The sequence below is a fragment of the Fukomys damarensis genome, unplaced genomic scaffold (assembly GCF_012274545.1).
Source record: "Fukomys damarensis isolate Sample0158 unplaced genomic scaffold, DMR_v1.0_HiC HiC_scaffold_3, whole genome shotgun sequence".
NCBI classification, from domain to species: Eukaryota; Metazoa; Chordata; class Mammalia; order Rodentia; family Bathyergidae; genus Fukomys; species Fukomys damarensis.
The window spans coordinates 9,311,186-9,330,381 of record NW_022900915.1 but is presented as its reverse complement, the minus strand read 5'-3'; the positions used below and the strand labels follow the sequence as shown (position 1 = coordinate 9,330,381).

General features: G+C 45.5%; 1 protein-coding gene across 5 annotated transcripts in view; it reads right to left on the bottom strand.

Annotated features, from left to right (window-relative positions):
* The window catches only part of Sh3tc2 (SH3 domain and tetratricopeptide repeats 2), a 61,640-nt gene that overhangs the window by 7,936 nt on the left and 34,508 nt on the right, over positions 1–19,196 (bottom strand). For all 5 annotated transcript variants that reach the window (XM_033766722.1, XM_033766718.1, XM_010627111.2 and 2 more), the window contains 6 exons: positions 16,602–16,735; positions 13,668–13,709; positions 11,850–13,544; positions 11,563–11,743; positions 1,173–1,323; positions 359–481 (listed from right to left, as the gene is read on the bottom strand). In XM_033766722.1, the coding sequence (XP_033622613.1) occupies positions 359–481; positions 1,173–1,323; positions 11,563–11,743; positions 11,850–13,544; positions 13,668–13,709; positions 16,602–16,735 (2,326 nt within the window). The remainder of the gene's footprint in view (positions 1–358; positions 482–1,172; positions 1,324–11,562; positions 11,744–11,849; positions 13,545–13,667; positions 13,710–16,601; positions 16,736–19,196) is intronic.

Sequence of the window (19,196 nt, the reverse complement as noted above, 5' to 3'; positions counted from 1 at the left end):
ATGCATTTTAAAGTACATTTTAATAAATTATTTAAAATATTGTACTACGACACCAGTAGTAAGTGGGAAAGATTGGTAAGCACTGAAGTATGATGCTAACAATCACCATGCACCCAGGAGGTATAGTTACTCCGGTGCACTGCCCCAAGAAGGAGGACATATCAAGCCTGAGAATGACAGCATCCATCCAATCCTTCCCCAGAGAGCAGGAGAGTACGTAAGCATGTGACAAGGGAGGGAAGAATAAGAAATACCAACAAGGAAGGAGGAAAGGGACCAGGGCTGAGGCCTGGGGTGAGCCTGCCCGCGTCGGTGCCAGGTGCAGCCCAGCCAGGGCACAGCACAGTCCAGGACTTACCCGGTAATACTCCACCGCGCGGTGCCTGTGGCGGGTCCCATTGAAGAACACATCGCCTGCTTCTTCGTAGAGTTTGAGAGCCAAGGAGGGCTGCTCTGCCCTGAAGGCTGTCTGGATGGCTGCCTGGGTGGACAGAGACAGCTGTCAAGGCGGAGAGAAGGGCCTCCAGAGCTCAACAGGAGTAGCAGAAGTAAGATCCAGGCGCCCCAGTTCAATCCTCGGCTGAAGTCCCCCTATCTGCAGCAGCCTGCACACATCCAGGGTGACAGGAAGGCCTGGAGGTTCTCTCTCTGATATTTCTCTATCATGGTGTGAGAGAGGAGGTGATACTAGAAGTGATTTTTAGCAGTACATAAATAAACACCTTCTGCTTTAATAGTTCAGCATCTAATGGGCTTTAGGAAAAAAGATTATTGATGCCTCAAGCCAGTGACTTCAGATAGTGCTGTTTAAAGTAAAGCTAAATGTTAGAAACCTTAGTGGATGTCAAGTTGAGTCAAAGAAAGGAAGTCAGTAATGGTACAGAAGGCACATGGATATAGCAAAGCCAGGAGTTTAATGTGTAAATGACTGAAAGTGGGATCCAACGCCGGCTCTTTCCAGGTGGAGAAAGTGAGACTGGGAAGGGACATGGAACCTCTCCAAGGTCACACCCATAGTAAGTGGCAGACACGTGTTAGTGGCCTCCAGCCTAACACCTCTCTCCCAGCCCCACAACCTCTTGGCATGGACGTCTCCCGTCTCCCATCTCTCGTCCAGCTATGGAGGGTGCAGCTGCTTCCACAAATGCCCGAGTCAGCAGATCCTTACCCACCTGGAAGTAGAGCTCCACCAGCTCGTCTTCCTGCAGGAGGTAGTGAAGTCTTCCTGCCGCCAGCCAGGCTCCTGCAGCCCTGTCTCTCTCCCTCAGGTCAATGAATATGCGCAGGCTCTCTTTGATGCAGATGAGAGACCTCCTGAGGGACCTGGGGGGCAGACAGGGACCTGTGAGGTAGGAGGGACCAAGACGCCCAGAGGTCACTGGACACAGAAGGCAACTGAGCCTCCGGGAAGGAACATTCTTTTCCCAGACCACACAGAAGGATCAGTTCAGAAGGATCTGAACCCCATTTCTATTGTGTGTGACCTTGAGAAAGTACAGAACCTCTCTATGCTTCGCTTTGGGTTCACCTTCTGTAAAATGAGAATGCAATTGTACCTCCTTAGAGGATTATTGTGAGCACTGAATGGATAATAGAACTAAGCAGGGATGAATATTTAAATACTAGTTTGCATTATCATTATTGCTGACCTGTGGCCCTCAGTCTTCAGACTGCACTGTAACATCATCTCCACGAGCACTTCACACAGAGTAGACACCAAATGCGTGACTGTGGAGCGAGTGCCTGAATGAGTGACCACGGTGACAACCTTAAATCATCAGAAGGTTTCGATCTTTTGCTAAGAAGAAACATCAAAGTAGGGTGAAAGTTTTTAAAACTCGGTGATTTAATGATCACTCTTTAGTTACTTGGAAACTCTTTAATTGTTTGGAAAATCATATTATGTAGAAAGTCTTTCCCTCCTGACACAGATAAATGAAGAAATGAGGCATACGTTATACGGCCTCCCATGGACTCAGAATTTGGAAATGGAAGGAGCACTGGGCATCACTGGGATAGCAGCCCCCAACCCCAGCAGCAATCAGTCACCAGACGCTCTTTAAGCACACACACGCGCGCACACGCACACACACACAGAGTCAAACATGCGATTCACCCATGTGTTGAAATGTCAGGGTAGCCTGAGTCATGGGTTCTCTCGGGTCAAAGCTTCCACACAACTCCACTGCACAGCTTGGATTGAGTCTTGCTGATGTCACCCAACTTCCTCATTTTATAAAGGCTCAGAGATGGAAAGAGACTTGCCCAAGGTTGCATATACACTAGAGGAAACCCAAGGCCGGAATTCCCTCCTCCTAAGGCCCAGCCTGAGACGCAACCCACACCACCCACGTTTCCCAAAGGGTGATTCATGGCCCACTTGCACTGGGGAGCATCTTAAAACTAGACTCTCACAGGCACCTCGGACTGGCTTAATCAGAATCGTTAGAGGTGCAACCCAGAAATCTGAACTCTGAGATATACTCAGTTTATGCTCGTGCACACCAAAGTGTGAGGCCCCCAGCACCAAACCACAGAGACTCTTCTAGCAACATGCAGCAGTCTCGACTACGTCCTTGATCCCCATGGTTTTTAGGTGGTTTGTTCTGCAAAAGTTCATGTGTGGGAGCCCTGATCTTCAGTGTGGTGATGTTGAAAGGCAGAGGACCTTTAAGAGGCAGGGCTTAGTCCAAGGTACTTAGGTCATGGGGGCATAAATTGCCCTCCAAGGCAATTATGCCCTTTTCATGGGGCCTCAGTAAATTCCCATGAGAGGGAGCTGTTATAAACAACAAAGCTGGCTTCATCTTGTGCTCTGGCTTCATCCCACCACTGTGATGCTGTCAGCTCTGAGGTCTTCATCAGAGCTGGGCTGATGATGGTACCATTCTCTGCAACTTCAAAAACTATGAGCTAAATAAACATTTTTACTCATTAACAGCCTCAGGTATTTTGTTACAGTAATGGAAATGAGTTAATATACCACTTCAATCCAGATAACTCGGCCCCCAGGTCTCTTCTCTACTAGTGAAAGAAGCATTGCTTTTGGCTAATGAAGCCCTAGTCCTAGTTCTTTCTGATAATGAGGCAGCTATTGGCCTTCGAGAGAGAAGGGCCATATCAGGCATTTGGTGCACATAAGAACTGGGAAGAAGGAACTCAAGCTCTCCTCTCTGGCCTGCCCTGGACATAAGATTCATTGTCAAGCCAAATGGACTGGCACCCAATTGTAATTTCAGTGGTTCGGGAGGCTGAGACAGGAGGGATGCAAGTCGGAGTTCTGCTTAGGCAACTTAGTGAGACTGTCTCAAAGTAAAGAATAAAATAAGGCTGGGGATACAGCTGAATGCAAAGGACCAGGGTTCAATCTCCACTGCTGAAAAAAAATTATCAGCATCCAGGATGAACACTAGCTTCTCTCAAGTATCAGTGGCAAATTCGCCTGTAACTGCAGTGAGCTCAGAAGCCCCATGCAGTGCTGAGAGGATCAGCGACCTTCCCAGCAGCAGTGCCTTGTGATGTAAGACTGGGAGAGGATCTCCAGGTTTCTTGATTCCTTCTCGCCACCACTCATCACCAATTATTTTATATGCCCCGGGCTATGCCATCTCATTCACCAGCTGAGCCATAGGCTATACCCAGAGTGGCCCAGGATCCCAACTCCTCCAGCCACCACCTGCAGGCTCTGAAGCTGATTTGGCTTTCAAATCAAAAGAAGTGAGAGGAACCACTAGTAGGTCATCATCAGTTCAGCCGTATGCACCCCTGGTTCTCCTACGCCTGTTTCCTGCCACAGTGTCTCCTTTCCTTTCCAATGCTGACTCTTTTCTGCACGCTTCTTGTCCCCAAGTTCAGTCTCTGGAGCTCAGTTCTTATTTCTTCCTTCCTGCCTGAATATCAGCCATAAGGCTGTGGCCAAGTGACCCCAACACACCTATATTCCCAGACATCCTCTTACCAACCCCATGGGACTTTCCCGCCACCTGCCCTACCCGGATGAGTCTAACTCTGGCCAACACCTTGCCTCCACTGCTAATAAGGAATGGCCACTTCTGAGGGCTGACCCACTGCCAGGTGTGGGGACATTCCCTCCTTTAATCACCGTGAAAACTCTAAGCCAATAGAGTTCCAAGTTCACTTTGCAAATAAAGAAGCCCAGTGGGTTTACTTTTTTTTTTTTTTTAGCTTATCCAAGTTTTCCTGCTCATTTCTAAAGCTTTATTTTGAGCACTCTCTCTGCTACATTGTCTATAGTAATAATGGCAGTGTTATTAACTGGAATTTATTGGGCAATTAGCATGAGCTAGGATCAGAAAAGGTAAGTGACTTGAACCAAGAAATAAGTCCTATTCAAACCAGTATAAAAAAGTTTGACTTCACACTCAAACAGTGCTTAATTTCTGGCTCACATAATCAGATGCAGGAAGGCTTTTACTTTCTTTTACCACTTTAAAAACCCTGAACTTGTCATAAGTGATTTTAAAACTTGAACAAAGTCTCCTCATCTGTAAAAGTGAGACGCTCTGGATGTGGTGGTGCACACCTGTAATCCCACCACTGAGGGAAGCTGAGGCAGAAGGATCACAAATTTGAGTCCCACCTGGGCAATTTAGCAAATCCCAGTTGCAAAATTGAAAAGGACCAGAGATAGAGCTCAGTGGTACAGAACTCCGGGGTTTGATCCCTCATACCACAAAACTTTTAAACAGTGGAAGTTTACATCATAGCCTGAGATCAAATGAGGATACAAGTAAAAGCAATTGTTTCCTTGTTTAAGATTACAGAAGTGTAGGGGATTAGTAATATTGGTTATATTAAAAAAAAAAACAAATGTTGAAGCATTTTTTCGGTTCTATGAGAAAAAGAAACATAAGGACAAGAATAAAAGCCAGAAGTAAAAGATACTAGGTTGCCATTGTCTTTACGTGCCAAGAATTAGTTATTGTTCTCACACTATGCACGGGAGGCATTCCCTCTTTTGAAAAAACATATACATCCTTTGTAGCACTTACTACAATTCATATGATAACATTGATGGTTTTTCATATAATGTCTATTTACTATAATATTCTGTGAGCCTTGCAAGCTCAGGAACCATAACTCTGCCTCGTTTCTAGCTGGATTTGTCAAAGTAAAGATTTGTTAAAGTGACTGGACGAGTCTCCAAGCTTCTCAGCACCCTCACCTGGCTCAGCTCTGGAGCAGGGTGTCAGCCTGTGTGCATCACCTGAAGACAAGACAAGACCAACAGAGACACCTGGAGAGATGGAAAAACTATCAAACTACATTCTGTAGTTGTCACCTGAAGGCAGGGAGGAAGTGATTCTGAAGGTAATGGACAAAAAGACAGCGAAGTTTCCTAAGGCAGAAATCTAAAGGCTGAGCCAAAGTTTTCAGCATCTCCTTGCTCCCTGCCCCTCCAGCTTCTAAACTCTAGAGAAAATCTTTCAAATAGGAGGAATTAAGATCCGCAGAAAGGCAGTTTGGGAGAGTAAAAGACACCTTGATTTGGAAAGGAGGGGATCTAATCTAATACCAGCGAAACCAAGTGACATAATCAGGCTAGATTCTGCAGCAGGCAAAGGGCAAACTTAATGAAAAACGAGGCTATTCTCATCCGTACAATCCCGCGAGGTTTCACTATGCAGCCATCTGCACCCGTATTATTTATCTAGGGTGGAGACTGTTGGCTGATCGGGCAGAATACATACAACACCCTGGACCAGGTGTTGGCAAACTATGGCCATAAGCCAAATACAGTACAGACTTCTTCTGCCTGCTTTTTAAATAAAGTCGCACTGGAATACAGCTGCACCCATTCATTTGTGTGTTATTTATAGCTACAGCAGTACATGTCAGAGAGGAGTAGTTACGACACAGACCACATGGCCCACAAAGCCTAATCCATTTACTATCTGACCTACATAAGAAAAATTCGCTGATCCTGGTGGAGACTCAGACTGTCTGAGTCCCTACCAGTGATGGCATGCAAGCTATTTGGTTGCTTTAGTTCCCAATTTCCACAAGACTTTCTACCTCATATGGGTACTCTGAGATTTATACGCTGTTTAGCAAACTATGCATGATCACTGAGAGTTTTCAGATACAACTACCATTCTCATGGTGAATGGTCACCGTACAGGTCCAGAGTCCCAGTATAACCCCTCACCCGACCAAGTCTCCCCATCCCCACCTAAGTGACCAGCTTGGGGCTTCATCCATCCATATCCAAATGATCACCAAAATCTGCCAGTTAAATCTAAAGAATGTCTCCGAAATGGGCCTCTTGTGCCCAGAAGCCCCATTTCCCTACCCTTCTCCACTTCCTAAAATCTTGTTTATCCCTCAGAGCTGTCCTCAAATGACAGCTCTTGATGAATTCATCCCTGACATACTCCTCCCACCCCTGGCTGGAAGCGTCCTCTCTCCTTCTCCTCCAATCCTGCCCCTGCAGTTGCCTGCTCCTTCCTCCGTGACACTTCCTGCCTTTGCTTGCTGTGACCTTGAGCTTTATTAGAATGGAAATACCTTGACGGGAGTATTGTTTGACAGGAGTGGTATGGAAGAAATATCCTTCTGTGACAGCAAGACCCACTTAGTGAATTCCTCCCAGAGATCAGTGCCAGGAAAGCAATCTGCTCTGATAGACACATTTGCTTATGTTCTTTTACCAGACAGTGAGAACTTCATCTGGCTTTCCCCTTTTTCCCTTGGCTACCAGGAAGTTCAGGAAAAAATTACAGCAACCACACCCAAGTGTGTGGAAACACCAGTTTATCTGTGTCTGTTAGCTGATCTTTTTTTTTCTTTATTGTTGTGTTATGTTTTATGGGGCCTTTTCTCAGAAGTCTATAGGAGTAGTTGATATATTCATGCTAAGTAAACATAACATTACAACATGTTCTCTTTGATGAAAGGGCCATTTGGCAGTGGGACAATGGCTTCTGTCTGGACGAGTTTGCTCTGACACCTGAAGTACCTTCCAACCTCCGTGTTACCATCACTCACGTGGTAGTGACACCAATAAGAATCATAGAAGTTAGAATTATTGAATATTAAAGTTAAAAGACCCTAATCTGGATTAACTTCAGGACTTCAAAGTGATCTTTCCTCTACAAAAGCAATTACAACACTGGCAAAAAATTAACACAACAAAATTTTCCAAACTTTAAAAATTAGCTAAAGATACACAACAATCCATTTTTTTAAAAAAATGGCTGAATATTGTTTAGATGGTAAGCTTTGTTGCTTTTCTGGGGCTTTTTGTTGTTTTGGGGCGGGGTTGGTTGATTTTTGTTTTTTGGTTTTTTTAGCGATTCATTCTGGGGGCATCAGTGCATTCATAATTCTTGATTTTTTCTTATCCTTGTAACTCCCCTCCCTATCTTCCTCCTAGATTCTTTGATCCCCTTCCCCATCTCCAAAATGTCTGCATCCCTGTTTCCTATCATTTCCCTTCATTTTACTCTTTAATTCATTTACATTTGGGGCTTCTCATATAACAGAAACCATGATATATTTTGCTTTGCTTTCTGACTTACACTGGGGCCACTCTGCTTGTCCTAGGTCTACAGCAGCCTTAAAAACCAAAGCCCCACAGTCATGGTAACTTGGAAAAGCAGCATCCATGCCGCCACCAGAGCAGCCATCATGAGTTGAAGTCCTCAAAGCTCCCTGTCAGGGGCAATTGTCCCTGTTTGACTAACCTGGACATCACTGTTTGACCTATCTGAATGTCTCCACTCAAAAAGTATGCTTTTATGTGACCTGACTCAGAATTCAATCAGTGAAGAGAGCCTCCTTCCTAGAGTGTTTGTCTAAAATCCTAACAGTAATTTTGAAACTGCCTTTCCCTAAGGTAGTGAAAGCACGTGGAGCAAACAAGATGACAAAAGAAAATATAAAAGGAAAAAATGGATGAGATTCCAAAAAAGACCTTGAAACGCTCCCAGGTACTCCTGGGGATTGAGAAGATCACATGCATGTGCAGGGCTGTGTGTGCCCAGGAAACACCTGAGACTGCTACAGGCTAAGATGTAACCCAGAGGATGCACCAAGAAAATAGCAGAAGGAAATACAGTAAGAGAAATGACAAGGAAATTAAAACAGTAGCCTAGAAAATACCCACAAAAGAAGGCAGCAATGGAGTTGAATAATGAAAAAATGTGACCCATACAGAGAACAAACTTCAAGGTCTAGGAGTGCAGCTCAGTGGCCCTGGCTTCACTGTCTAGCATGTGAGAGAGAGAGAGAGAGAGAGAGAGAGAGAGAGAGAGAGAGAGAGGGAGGGAGAGAGGCAAAATAGTTATATAAATCTCAACTTACCAGCAATTCATTAAATATAAATGGATTAAACATCCAACACAAAGACAGATAATGACACCTCTCCAGAAATCTCTCCATCCAGTCAAGTTGACACCTCAACCAACCCACACACTGAGAGAACAGAAAACACATTTTCACACAAAAACTTATTCACAAATGTTCATAGCAGTGTTTTTAATCACAGTGACAAAATGGAAGTTACCTAAATATCCATCAATAGGGATGGATAAATAAGTGAATTTGGTCTATCCATACAATGGAATACTGTTCAGCAACAAAAAATAATGGAATACCAACACACAGATAACACAAGTAAACCTTGAGAAGGCGATACGAAATGAAAGAAGCCAGTCATGTATTGAATGATACCGAATGATTCTACTTATATCAAATGCCCAGGGTAGGAAAATCCATAAAACATCCAGCAAATCTGTGGTTTCCAGGTTAGGGTAAGGATGGATAATGGGAAGTAAATACTGATAGGTAGAGGATTTTGAGGAAAGGCCAAGAAGATTTTCTGCAGTTAGTGGTGATGGGTATACAACTAAGTGTGAACATGCTAAGAACCAAACGATGCTGAATTGTGAACTAATTACAATTTTATGGCATATGATTATACCTCAATAAAGCTATTACTAAGAAGATCTTAATGCACTTCCTTAACGAAACTCTTCTATAAGTTCCTAAGTAGTCAGCCTCTGCTTGAATACTTGTAACAACAATGTGTTCATTCACACAGGTTAGGCTGCTCTGCTTTCAAATAACTGGTTTTCATGTTTTTAACACAGCCAATGGATTCCTCAGCAACTGCAACAGTACCTGACACATCAGGGGGGCTCCCAAAGTATGATAAAATGCTGGATTGATGCAGTATCATTTCATACTGACACTTCTGAACAAAAAAAGCAAGCAACAACACAGTATATAATAGAACTTTTATCATGATCCCACTTACAGATATGCGCATGTTAAGTTTAAGATATATAATATTTAATACAGAAACATGCATCCACTAGAAACGTTCATGTGCATGAGATACTTCCTCTAGAATATTGCAACACTTTTAAATGGTTATTTCTAGAGAAAAAAGGAAGTTGCAAAGAAGCCTCTATTTTTCAACTTATAATCATCAATGCTGGTTTCACATTTTTTTTTTACCACAAGCACCTATCTAATTTTAGAAAAGACAATTCTCCATTCCTTATCTGGCTGCAGACCCCTACATTCTAACTCATGGTCCATTATTCGGCTCCTTCTGGGTGAGTCTTCACTATGGCTCTCTATGCCCTGTGGCTAGTACTATTTAGGTCAATGTTCTCAGGAGGCATCTGAGCTCCCACTGATGGCACTCTGACCACTGGTTCGCGTCACTGAAGACCAGAGAGCCTGCTTCTAAGCTGCAAGCACCTTTCTTTCCCTAGCTGAGTCCTGGGCAAAGGAGACAGGGACCCCCTCAGGCAAAACTTCCCCATTCTCTGTCTTAATCATCAGCAGCCACAGAGCACAGATCTGCAGCTCCAGGGCCATTAGCTAATGGACTGAGGGACTAATTGAACACCTGGCTGCCCAGGCAAGTAGATATCTAGCACTGTGCTAGACACAGTGTCTACCTGTAAGAACTCTTGAGCACGTCTTCAAAGTCAGGCCTCACACTCACAATGGCAGGATCCAGGGCTTTCTCTCTAGCCTCCCCTTTAGGATTTCGGAGGTATCTTGGCCACTAGGGTTGGGAGGTGCTGGTGAGTGTAGGATGGCAGATGACACCTGCGACAGGATTAACCAAAGGCTGAGCTTATACAGCAGCAAGAGGCGGCAACAAGTCTGACACATCTTAAAAATCCTTTAAAATCCAACTTTCCCAAAGCTTCCTTCCAAGATGCCTCACCATGTGACTGATCTCAAAGGTTCACTGAAGTCTGACTTTTGGATATGCGCCTGATGCATCCAAACTCAGGGCATTTGGGAGTAGAAGTAGGGCAGCTGGGTCAGGCCTCCCTCCTGTTCCCTTCAATGCTGCAGTAGGCACTGAATGCAGAAACAGTGGGAAGTTCGGAGGACATTTGGTTCTTGTAAGAGAAAGAATGTGCAGGGGAAAGAGAGACAAAGGATGAAACACACATATACATATACATACACATATGGAGAGTTAGTTAATTAGCTAGTTCATTGTGTGATTATTCATTATTTGCTTTTTCCAGGCTCCCAACTTTACAATGTTCCCTAAAAATTAAAGGCTCTAATTTGATGAGCTACTTCTGAAATGCTTTCTCTGCTTAACACTAACTAGTATCTCCACTCTATCTAGAAGTCATTCGTAACTATGAACACCATTTATAATGTAAAATCTGTTGTAAAGGGAAACTGAAAATCTTGCAAACCCTGCAGAATTTCTGGAATCCATTAAATCCTTGTAAGAGGACAAAACGGCAGGCTATTCACTGGCAAACAGGGAACAAACAGCCTCACACCAGTGAAGGAACAAAGAAGAGAACATTAGAAGCAGATGACAAGATACTTCAACTGAGAATAATTTGAAAATCAAAAGGTTAAAAGTTGCTTTGGAGTTTTGCACTTAAATTTTAGAGTAATTTTGCAAAAAGGAAGCTTTTTTAAAATAGCACCAAAAAGTCAATCCAAAACAAAGAATGTCTTACTGTGCTATTATATAAATGTGTCAACACAATTAAGTTGAACCAAATCTTTTTTACCATGAAATTTGACACCCCTGCTTTCAGTGATTTTCTGTGTGTGTGTGTGAGTGTGTGTGTGTGTGTGTGTGTGTGTGTGTCCTTTCTCTAGTCCCAATTTTCTTCAGGTAATGAACACCGATGTATAACCTCCACCTCTCTGAGCCCTGGTCAGGTGGTGGTTTGTTACAGAAACACGTATCAGTGGCATGGTTAAACTTAACTAAGCCTTTCTGTATTTCAAGCACTTTTCCAAGTGTTCCACAAGCTTTACCACGCTCATTTCTCACAATAACACTCCAAGATAGAGGATACTTTCTGCCTTTGACTGATAATGAAACTGAGACCTGGAGAAATTAAATAACTTGTTCTAAGCCACACAGCCATCAAATAATGGGCAGTACTGTGAGCTGGCTGTGGGGTCCACACTATTTTCCACAGTGCTGTGTATGTACCATATGCATTTGGACTTGACATCCTCAGGGAAAGAACACTGTCCCTCCTTAAACAAGAAACAGTGCTTCCAGGGCTCTCCCCAGACCCAGCTCACCTGGCTGTGCTAAGGTTACGATAGAGCTGCCCAAGGGACTCCAGCAGGCTCCCCTCCATCTCCCGGTCCCTGAGTTGCTGGGCCAGGGCCAGCCAGTGTTCGTGGTAGGTGATGCATGCCTCAGGATTTGGGGACACAGAGCTGTAGAAATGGCAGAGGGATTTGGTGACCTCAAGCTGACCTGAACATAAAGCGGGTACACGAATGAGATGTCTTGAGATACAGCACAGGCAAAGCATGCCCCAACACTTCTCTCTGACGCTCCCAGCAGCACAGGACATACTCACTCTTTAGGTGTCGATGCCTTAAGCCAAACAGCAGGGCCATTTCATAACAAAGCTGGCCTTGGGTCAGCTGGCGTCCAGACACCAGAACTTCGGCCAGCCAGAGGAGCACCTGTACCAATTCCGTATCTGTGTCCTTGCTGGCCTGGAGTTCAGAATACAGTCGAACTGCTCGCAGAAGATAGTCCTTGGCTGGCTGCTGAGCTTTAAGTGTCAGGTGGCCAAGATTGGCCATAGTCACAGCCTGGTTGTGCAAATCTCCTGTCTCCTGAGCTGTGTTCAAGGCCTGGAGATAGCTCTTGGCTGCCCTGCTCACCTGGCCTTCATCTTGAAGTGCAAGTCCCAGGAGGTTATGGACTACTCCCCTCTGGGTGACACTCTCTGTCTCCTTCAGGGAGCCGAACAGTGGCTCTAGGATCTCCAAAGCCTTCTTCGCCTGGCTTGCTAAAAGATAGGCCCATGCCAGACAGAGGGAAGATTCAAAGGCTTCCTGCTCACCCAGTAGCTGCCCTAGCGCCAGGGCCTGGCTCAGGTAGTAGATGGCACCATCAGGAGACCTGTACTGGAGGTACATTTTGGACAGGATGAGGCACAAGGCCCTCTGAGTGCTCCAGTCAGTCTGTTCCTCACAGGCAGCCAATGCCTGCCTGAGAGTTGGGCAAGCCAGTGCAGAGACTTCACCCCAGTTTGGGGAGGGCATGCCCAGGAGCTTGGTGGTGTTCTGGAGGACCAAGCAGACCTGCCACATTGGAAGAGGCATCCCATGGGCACTGTGAGTGCCACGTTGTTGGACCGAGGCCACTGCAAGATGTGGAAGGTATTTCTTGTCATACAGAAAACTCAAGATGGTGGCTATAGCATCGGAGGCAGGAGGGTGTCCAGAGAGAAGTTGCAGGCGCTCAGCAAAGGGCAGAACCTCCTCATGCCGGCCTAGGCTCAGGAGCAATCGGACGGCCAGAAAGCAGGCCCTGGCCTCCAGGGGGCTGCTGCCCACCACAATTGCCTGGCGCAGCACATAGGCCACTACATCAAGTTCATTCTTGGCACTGAACTCGCGGTCAGGCAAGCAGGCCAGCAGGGCACCGGCCTTTTCCAGCAGGGCTGGACCTTTATGCCTCAGCCTCTGCCTCAGGTAGATGGCAGCCAAATTGATATACAAAGCAGCAACCAGGGATAGGTCCTCAAACGCCCCCTGGAGAATGTGGATGGCTTCCTCAAAGTACACCCTGGCCTGGGAGAGCTTGACTTTTCTAACACTCAGCCGTCCTAGGAGGAAGCAGAGCCGCGCGTGGGCCCAGGTCATGTGGCTCCTCTTGGCCCACTTCCTTGAGGCCTCCAAGTAGGCCATAAGCTCATCCTCCTCAGAAAAGCAGTAAAAGGAAGAAGTGGTGAGGAAAGAGAAGGAGAAATCATAGAGACTCTTGAAATGGTCAGTGTAACCCTCATGATCCAGAAAACCCAATATAGGGGAAAAATTCTCAGCATCCTCCTCATCCTGAGCAGTGTTTAGGTCCATGAACAGCTCCGGGTCGTCGAGGTCATCAGGATGCGGCAGGTGGTAGCTGTCTGAAGCAGCTGAAAGGAGCTCCTCCTCCAGACTGGAGTCCTCAGAGCTGCTGGACCATCTGGAGCCCACAGCCTGATGCTCCTTCCTGGCTGTGCCAGACCTGGCCTCCTTGAAGCCTTCGGGCTGGGTTGCTGTAAGGACAGGCAGAATTGGGCAACCTTGAGTACCTGCAACTAAGATGCCAGCTCCTGGCCAGAGGACAAGGGTGCTGACCCAAAGGATGAGAGGTCAGGTTCAGCATGTTTTCTACTCACCACTCAAGTCATTTGGAAGATTCTGGATGGATTCAAAGCCACCTAGGTAGAGATAAAGGACAGATTTGGTGTTAAGTTAGAAGGGGCCACTGTGCCAATGTCACCAGGGGCCCAGGCCAGTAACCCTAGGAGACTTTGTGTACAATTTCAGACCATCGGCTATCATTAAGGAATGGGTAGAATGTGCCATCTCAGCAACAGTTTGAGAGCTACCTGGACCTAATCATCCTGTTTAATCCACACACCTTACAGTTGGGAACTGAGGTAAAATGAGATTCAGAGTCATAAAAGGACATCTGAAAAGAAGATCTATCAAAAGGGGTGTTCATAAGGGTTGATAAAATCTGAGGACCAGAATGATGTTGTACCCAAATCTCTCAACAAGTTTACAATGGAGCTGGGATAGACCTCCTGGGGCAGGGAACTCAGTGCCATGTGGCACTGCCTCCCTTTCCATGGATATCACATCCTTCATGCTTTCTTCCTCCACCCACTTCCCATCCATCCACTCAACTATCATTAGTTTAACATGTACAACGTGCTGGACACTTGCTTTCTGAAGGTGGCAAGGACCGAGGGGCAGGAATGAATGGTGAAGAAACAGAGCAAGAATACACCCGAGGTCCCCAGTTTTGTTTCCTGAAGTGGCCTGGTGGGATACGGTGGATGACAGGAGAGTCTTGAATGGAGTTTCAATATAGAGCTTGAGTTAAGAGCTCTAGTCAGAGAACAGTCTAGAGCCAAAGAGAAAAACAGAGCGTGCAAATACAGATTTAGATTTCACAGAAGGTTACTAGGAGCCGGCCAAAGTGCCAGGACTGACTGTGACTGCACAGGTGTAGCATTTGGAAGGAAAGTAAGGCAGAAAGGGAGGGAGAGAGGTGGGGAAATTTGTTAATGAGCCTGTTGAACATCGGCATTTCTTGGCAGAGAGCACCTAGTGAAAAGAAACCCAGAATAGCAGAGAGAAAAGGGGAGCTATGGAAACCAAGGTGACTTAGGATGCAGCCTCCTAATGTCACAAAAGTAAAGGAGCTGGGCATGTGACACACATCTGTAATCCCAGCCACTTGGAAGGCTGAGGCAGGAAGATTACAGGTTCAAGGCCAGCCTGGACAATTTAGGAAGACCCTATCTCAAAAGAAAAAGAGCTGGGGGTGGGGGTGTCTAGCTCAGTGAAAAGGCTCTGGGTTTATTCTCTGATGCCGCAAAAAATATAAAATAACACTAGCTAATAACAAAGAGGATACCTTGAGTTTGGCAGTGAAGAAATGAATGTTCTTAACTGAATAGCCACAGTGGAGCTTGGTGAATAAAGGCCAGGCTCCTATAGGACAGGGGATACCATAGAGAAGACTTCCTGGTGGAAAAGCACCCCTACTGGGTCTCCAGTGAACTTGATGGACCAGCAGACCCCTCATCAAATCCAGCCGCTTTGTGTTCTCTGCAGAAGGCTTCTTCTGTGGTTGCCGTGGCAGATACTCATCTGCAAAGTGTAGGAGTCTCTACAGCCAAAGATGCGACAGCTAAAGCATCCAGTTAGGAGAGCCGTCCACACACAGGGCCTCCTGCCAATCTTACTACAGCCTTCTGTCTTAGGGCCTAGCCACTGAGAGCACAAATAGTGCCTGGGTTACAAAATGAGAGGCACTCCTTCCCCACGCATAGACCCTGGGAGAGCTAGAACTTACCAAGAGGATGGTCCCTCTCTGTGCTGCCCTGGTGCCGGGGCAGACTGCACAGCCCTGAAACACAGCCTTCACCCAGCAGAATCTCTCTTGCCCCTTAGACAACATGCTTCCTGAGACCTGTTCTTAAGTCTTCCAACCAGTGGGCCGGTAGCCCAGTCCATCCACGCCCAGCTCCTGCCAATGCACAGCCCAAGTATTCCTTGATTCTCAGACCTCTATTCTTGCCTAAGCTCTCTGCTCCTACCTACTGGGTACTGTCTACAGCTTCAGCCTCCTGGCTCAGCCTCGCAGAACAGTCTGATCTGATCATAATTTTCAAAGAAGCTCTGCTAGGCTGAGAGTTGCTGTCGAGCATATGTGCTACTCACAAAGGCATCTTCTGCATGGAGAAAATTTTTACCTGCTAATCCTGCTCCTGAGAGCTGTCCTGGAGATGTGCTGTGCACAACCCCTGCCTGTGCCATGAAATACGGCCATTCCATCGGTCACACAAGCGTGGACACATCATCACTGAGAGGAAGAGGATGAGCCTCTGACCACGCATCGTCAGAGAGCAGGTGCACTTCCCGACCCCAAACAGTGGACCTCTCCAACCATAAAGGAAATGAGTACCGCCCTTCATCCACTCACGCACTCAATCATTCAGGCACTGCCAAAACCTGTGCTAGGCACTGGGACCACTAATCATCCCCCAAGATTCACGCACCCAACTTCTCAGTGTCATTTCGTGTCCGGGGCAAGTGTGGTGAAATGGACTGTTCCGACTAGCAGTTAGGAGACAGCTGACTCGTCCTGGCTCAGGCATTCACCTACTTCCACCTCTACAAAATGAGGGGAGAAATCAACTCCCAGGGCCCTTTCCATTGTAACACTTGATGGCCCCACCTTTGCTATTAGGTACTTGGTTTAACCCTGAAAGAACACACTTCAGCCACAACTCAGAAGTTCTTATCAAGACAGGGTGAAAGGGCCAGTACAACTGCCACTCACGGTATAGGCAACTGGGTTTCACCATACCCTTATAATTTCTAGGCAATATGTTCCATACAACTTTAGAGTTAACTGAAATCTAAAGTGAAACGCTATTAATCAATTATGATCCAGGTAATTAAAATGAATAGTGGTCATAGCCTCATATTCCCAAATGGGATTAAAATTGAGAGATATTTTCTTTTTGGTTAGGGATGCTCTCCTAGTCTTGAGGACCTTGGGCTTTTACTGGGGCTGAGGATCCAGCACTCACTCAGACGGTAGACAGATGCGATGTCCGTGTGAGCCAGTGTGTGGAGGAAGCTGGCACACTCGGCTTTTCGGTCGCTCCCCAAGGCCCACAGAGAACTTCTCTCCTCCTCACTGAAGAACGCAGAGTTCCTGCTCCTGCATTGGGCAAAGGACAGAGACAGCCCTGTGTGAGGTTCCATTCTTCTCTCCACGGCAGAGTAAAGCGAAGAACTTAGAAAAGCTACCAATTTGCTGAAATCAGACTCACTGCTGCAAACAGTATTTTTACTGCCAAAGAAGGGCTATTAACACCTACCTCGTGCACAGAAAACTGAGCTTTGTGGTTTCCAAGTAGAACAAAACACAGATCAAAACATCCCTCCCACTAAAACTCCACTTCCCAAGGAAAACGAAATCTCTCTCTCAATCTCTGCCCATCTTTTGAGGCCACCTGGTAACCATTTGTAATTGCAGAAACAAGAACTAGTTGCCTCTAATATAAATGCAAAGGAATCATTAAAATAAGTTTCTTTTTCCTTAGGTTATTTTAGAAAAAAGGTAGGGACTAGTGGTACAATTTAGTGGAACAATGAAGAAATTTTCAGAGTGATCAGAATTTCTGAGACTTGATCAGAACAGCATTATGTAGCCTTAAGACAGGAAAAGAATTACTAAGAGCAAGGAGGGCTTGGGGTCTGGAAGAAATGATTATAAACAAAAGAGATTCTTTTATTTATCCTGCTGTGTAATCTAAATGTTAAGACTGATTTGCTTACTAAAGATTTCTTATGAGATTGTTAAGAACTTGTATAGAATTTTCTAAAACTCTGAAATCTAGCAGTGCCTTGAAAGCATTTAGTCCAGTACCTAGCTGAGATCATTTTTTTTGAGATCACTTGCAGAAAATTTTTAAACCTCAGAACCTATTTTTAAAAGAAAATTACCTCGGGAAATCCAAGAGTTAATAACAGCTAATTCTTTCGGAGGGTGTATGATGAATCAGACGTGTTATTCTCTCATTTAATTCCCATAATTGCCCTCTGAGGCGAGTCCTATTTTTATCTCTTTTTTACGAATGAAGAAACAGAGGCACAGAAAAATGAAGTGGATGTTGAGGAAGTGGCACAGCAAGAAGTAAGAGCACTTCCTTAGTTATCACGGAAGCCAAGGAAGGATGAGGTCCGGGTGCTGCGGTTCACCTCTTGCTGTTTGTCCCCATAGCAGACATGAGCAGAGTGGAAGCCAGGGATGGGAGCTGGCGTCTCTAGGTGCTGATCAAAGTCTCAGCCTAATTCACAGCAGAACCGGAGCCAGGGGTTACAAGGCCTGATGTCAGCCCCAGACTTCTTCCCACGACATGGACTGACCCGCTCTCCGCTCTGGCCTGATCGCTAGATTCTCCCCAGCCCCACGAGCCTCCAGCCTCAAAATAGCACGTAATTGGAATCTACAACTAAATTTAGTTGGGTATTTGCATATGCCCAAATTTTTGTGGAACCCCTGAATTTCACAAAGTATTCTGAAACTCGCTATTTCATTCAATACCTCTTACAATTCTATGATACGGATTTTTAAGTCCATGTTTTTCAATGAAGAAAATGGTTCAGAAAAGTTCAATGAGATGTTCGGAAGTTCACAGCTAGAAAGTAGTGAAACTTAGGCTGAAACCGAGGTCTTGTACCTCTGTATCCAGTGCCACGGATCTAATTTGGTAAGGTCTTGGCTTTTGGGTATTTCGAGAGTCCGAGAAGCTTAAAAAGTACATTATGGGTTTCCAAACATGAAAATACACACACACACACACACACACACACACATAAAACCGAGATAACACATGGAAATACATGAGATCCAGAAACAAAAGCAGAGACCAAACCCAAGTTGGAGGGTGAGAGCAGATGGCCCAGAGACCCGAAAGCATTAGTTGAGACACTGGCTCTCAGAACTGGGGTAATGACCTTGTAATGACCCCGGGAGCAGGAGAGTGACCGTGAACCTATTTCAGCAGGGAGCTGAATTAGGCTCCCTTCATAAAGCATGGAGTCTCGAGAGGTAGCAACCTGCTAAAGGGCTGGTTGCACAATTTCTTACTACTTGCCAAGAAGCCACTTTTAATCTATCTCAGTCCCCAGGAAAAAAATTAAACATCCGCCTACACCATCAGAAGGTGGGGATCTGAATTCACATGCACAAAGTAGGCACCACATTAAGAGAACTTAAGCTTATAAATCAGTCCCAGAGCCAGACCTGGTGGTGCACACCTATAACCCCAGCATTCTAAGAGCTGAGGCAGGGGACTGGAAGTTGAAGCCCAGCCTAGGTGAACCTGTATCAAAATTTCAAAAGGGATTGTAGGATATATTTCAGTGCAAGGCTCTGGGTTCAATCCCCAGTACAAAAACATACATATTTTTTCTCAATCCTGAGTTTCTAAAATTCTGGGAGAAGCAAATGCAAACAAAACCTACTCTGCAGAAAGGTTTCCTTCAGTCCAGGATTCATGCAACATCTGTCTTTTAAACTGTTGAAACTTAATTCACATAACAAAAAATATATATAAACCCAAAATAAAATTAAGAAAAGGAACCACCCACAAAGAAATCAAGCAGATGCACCA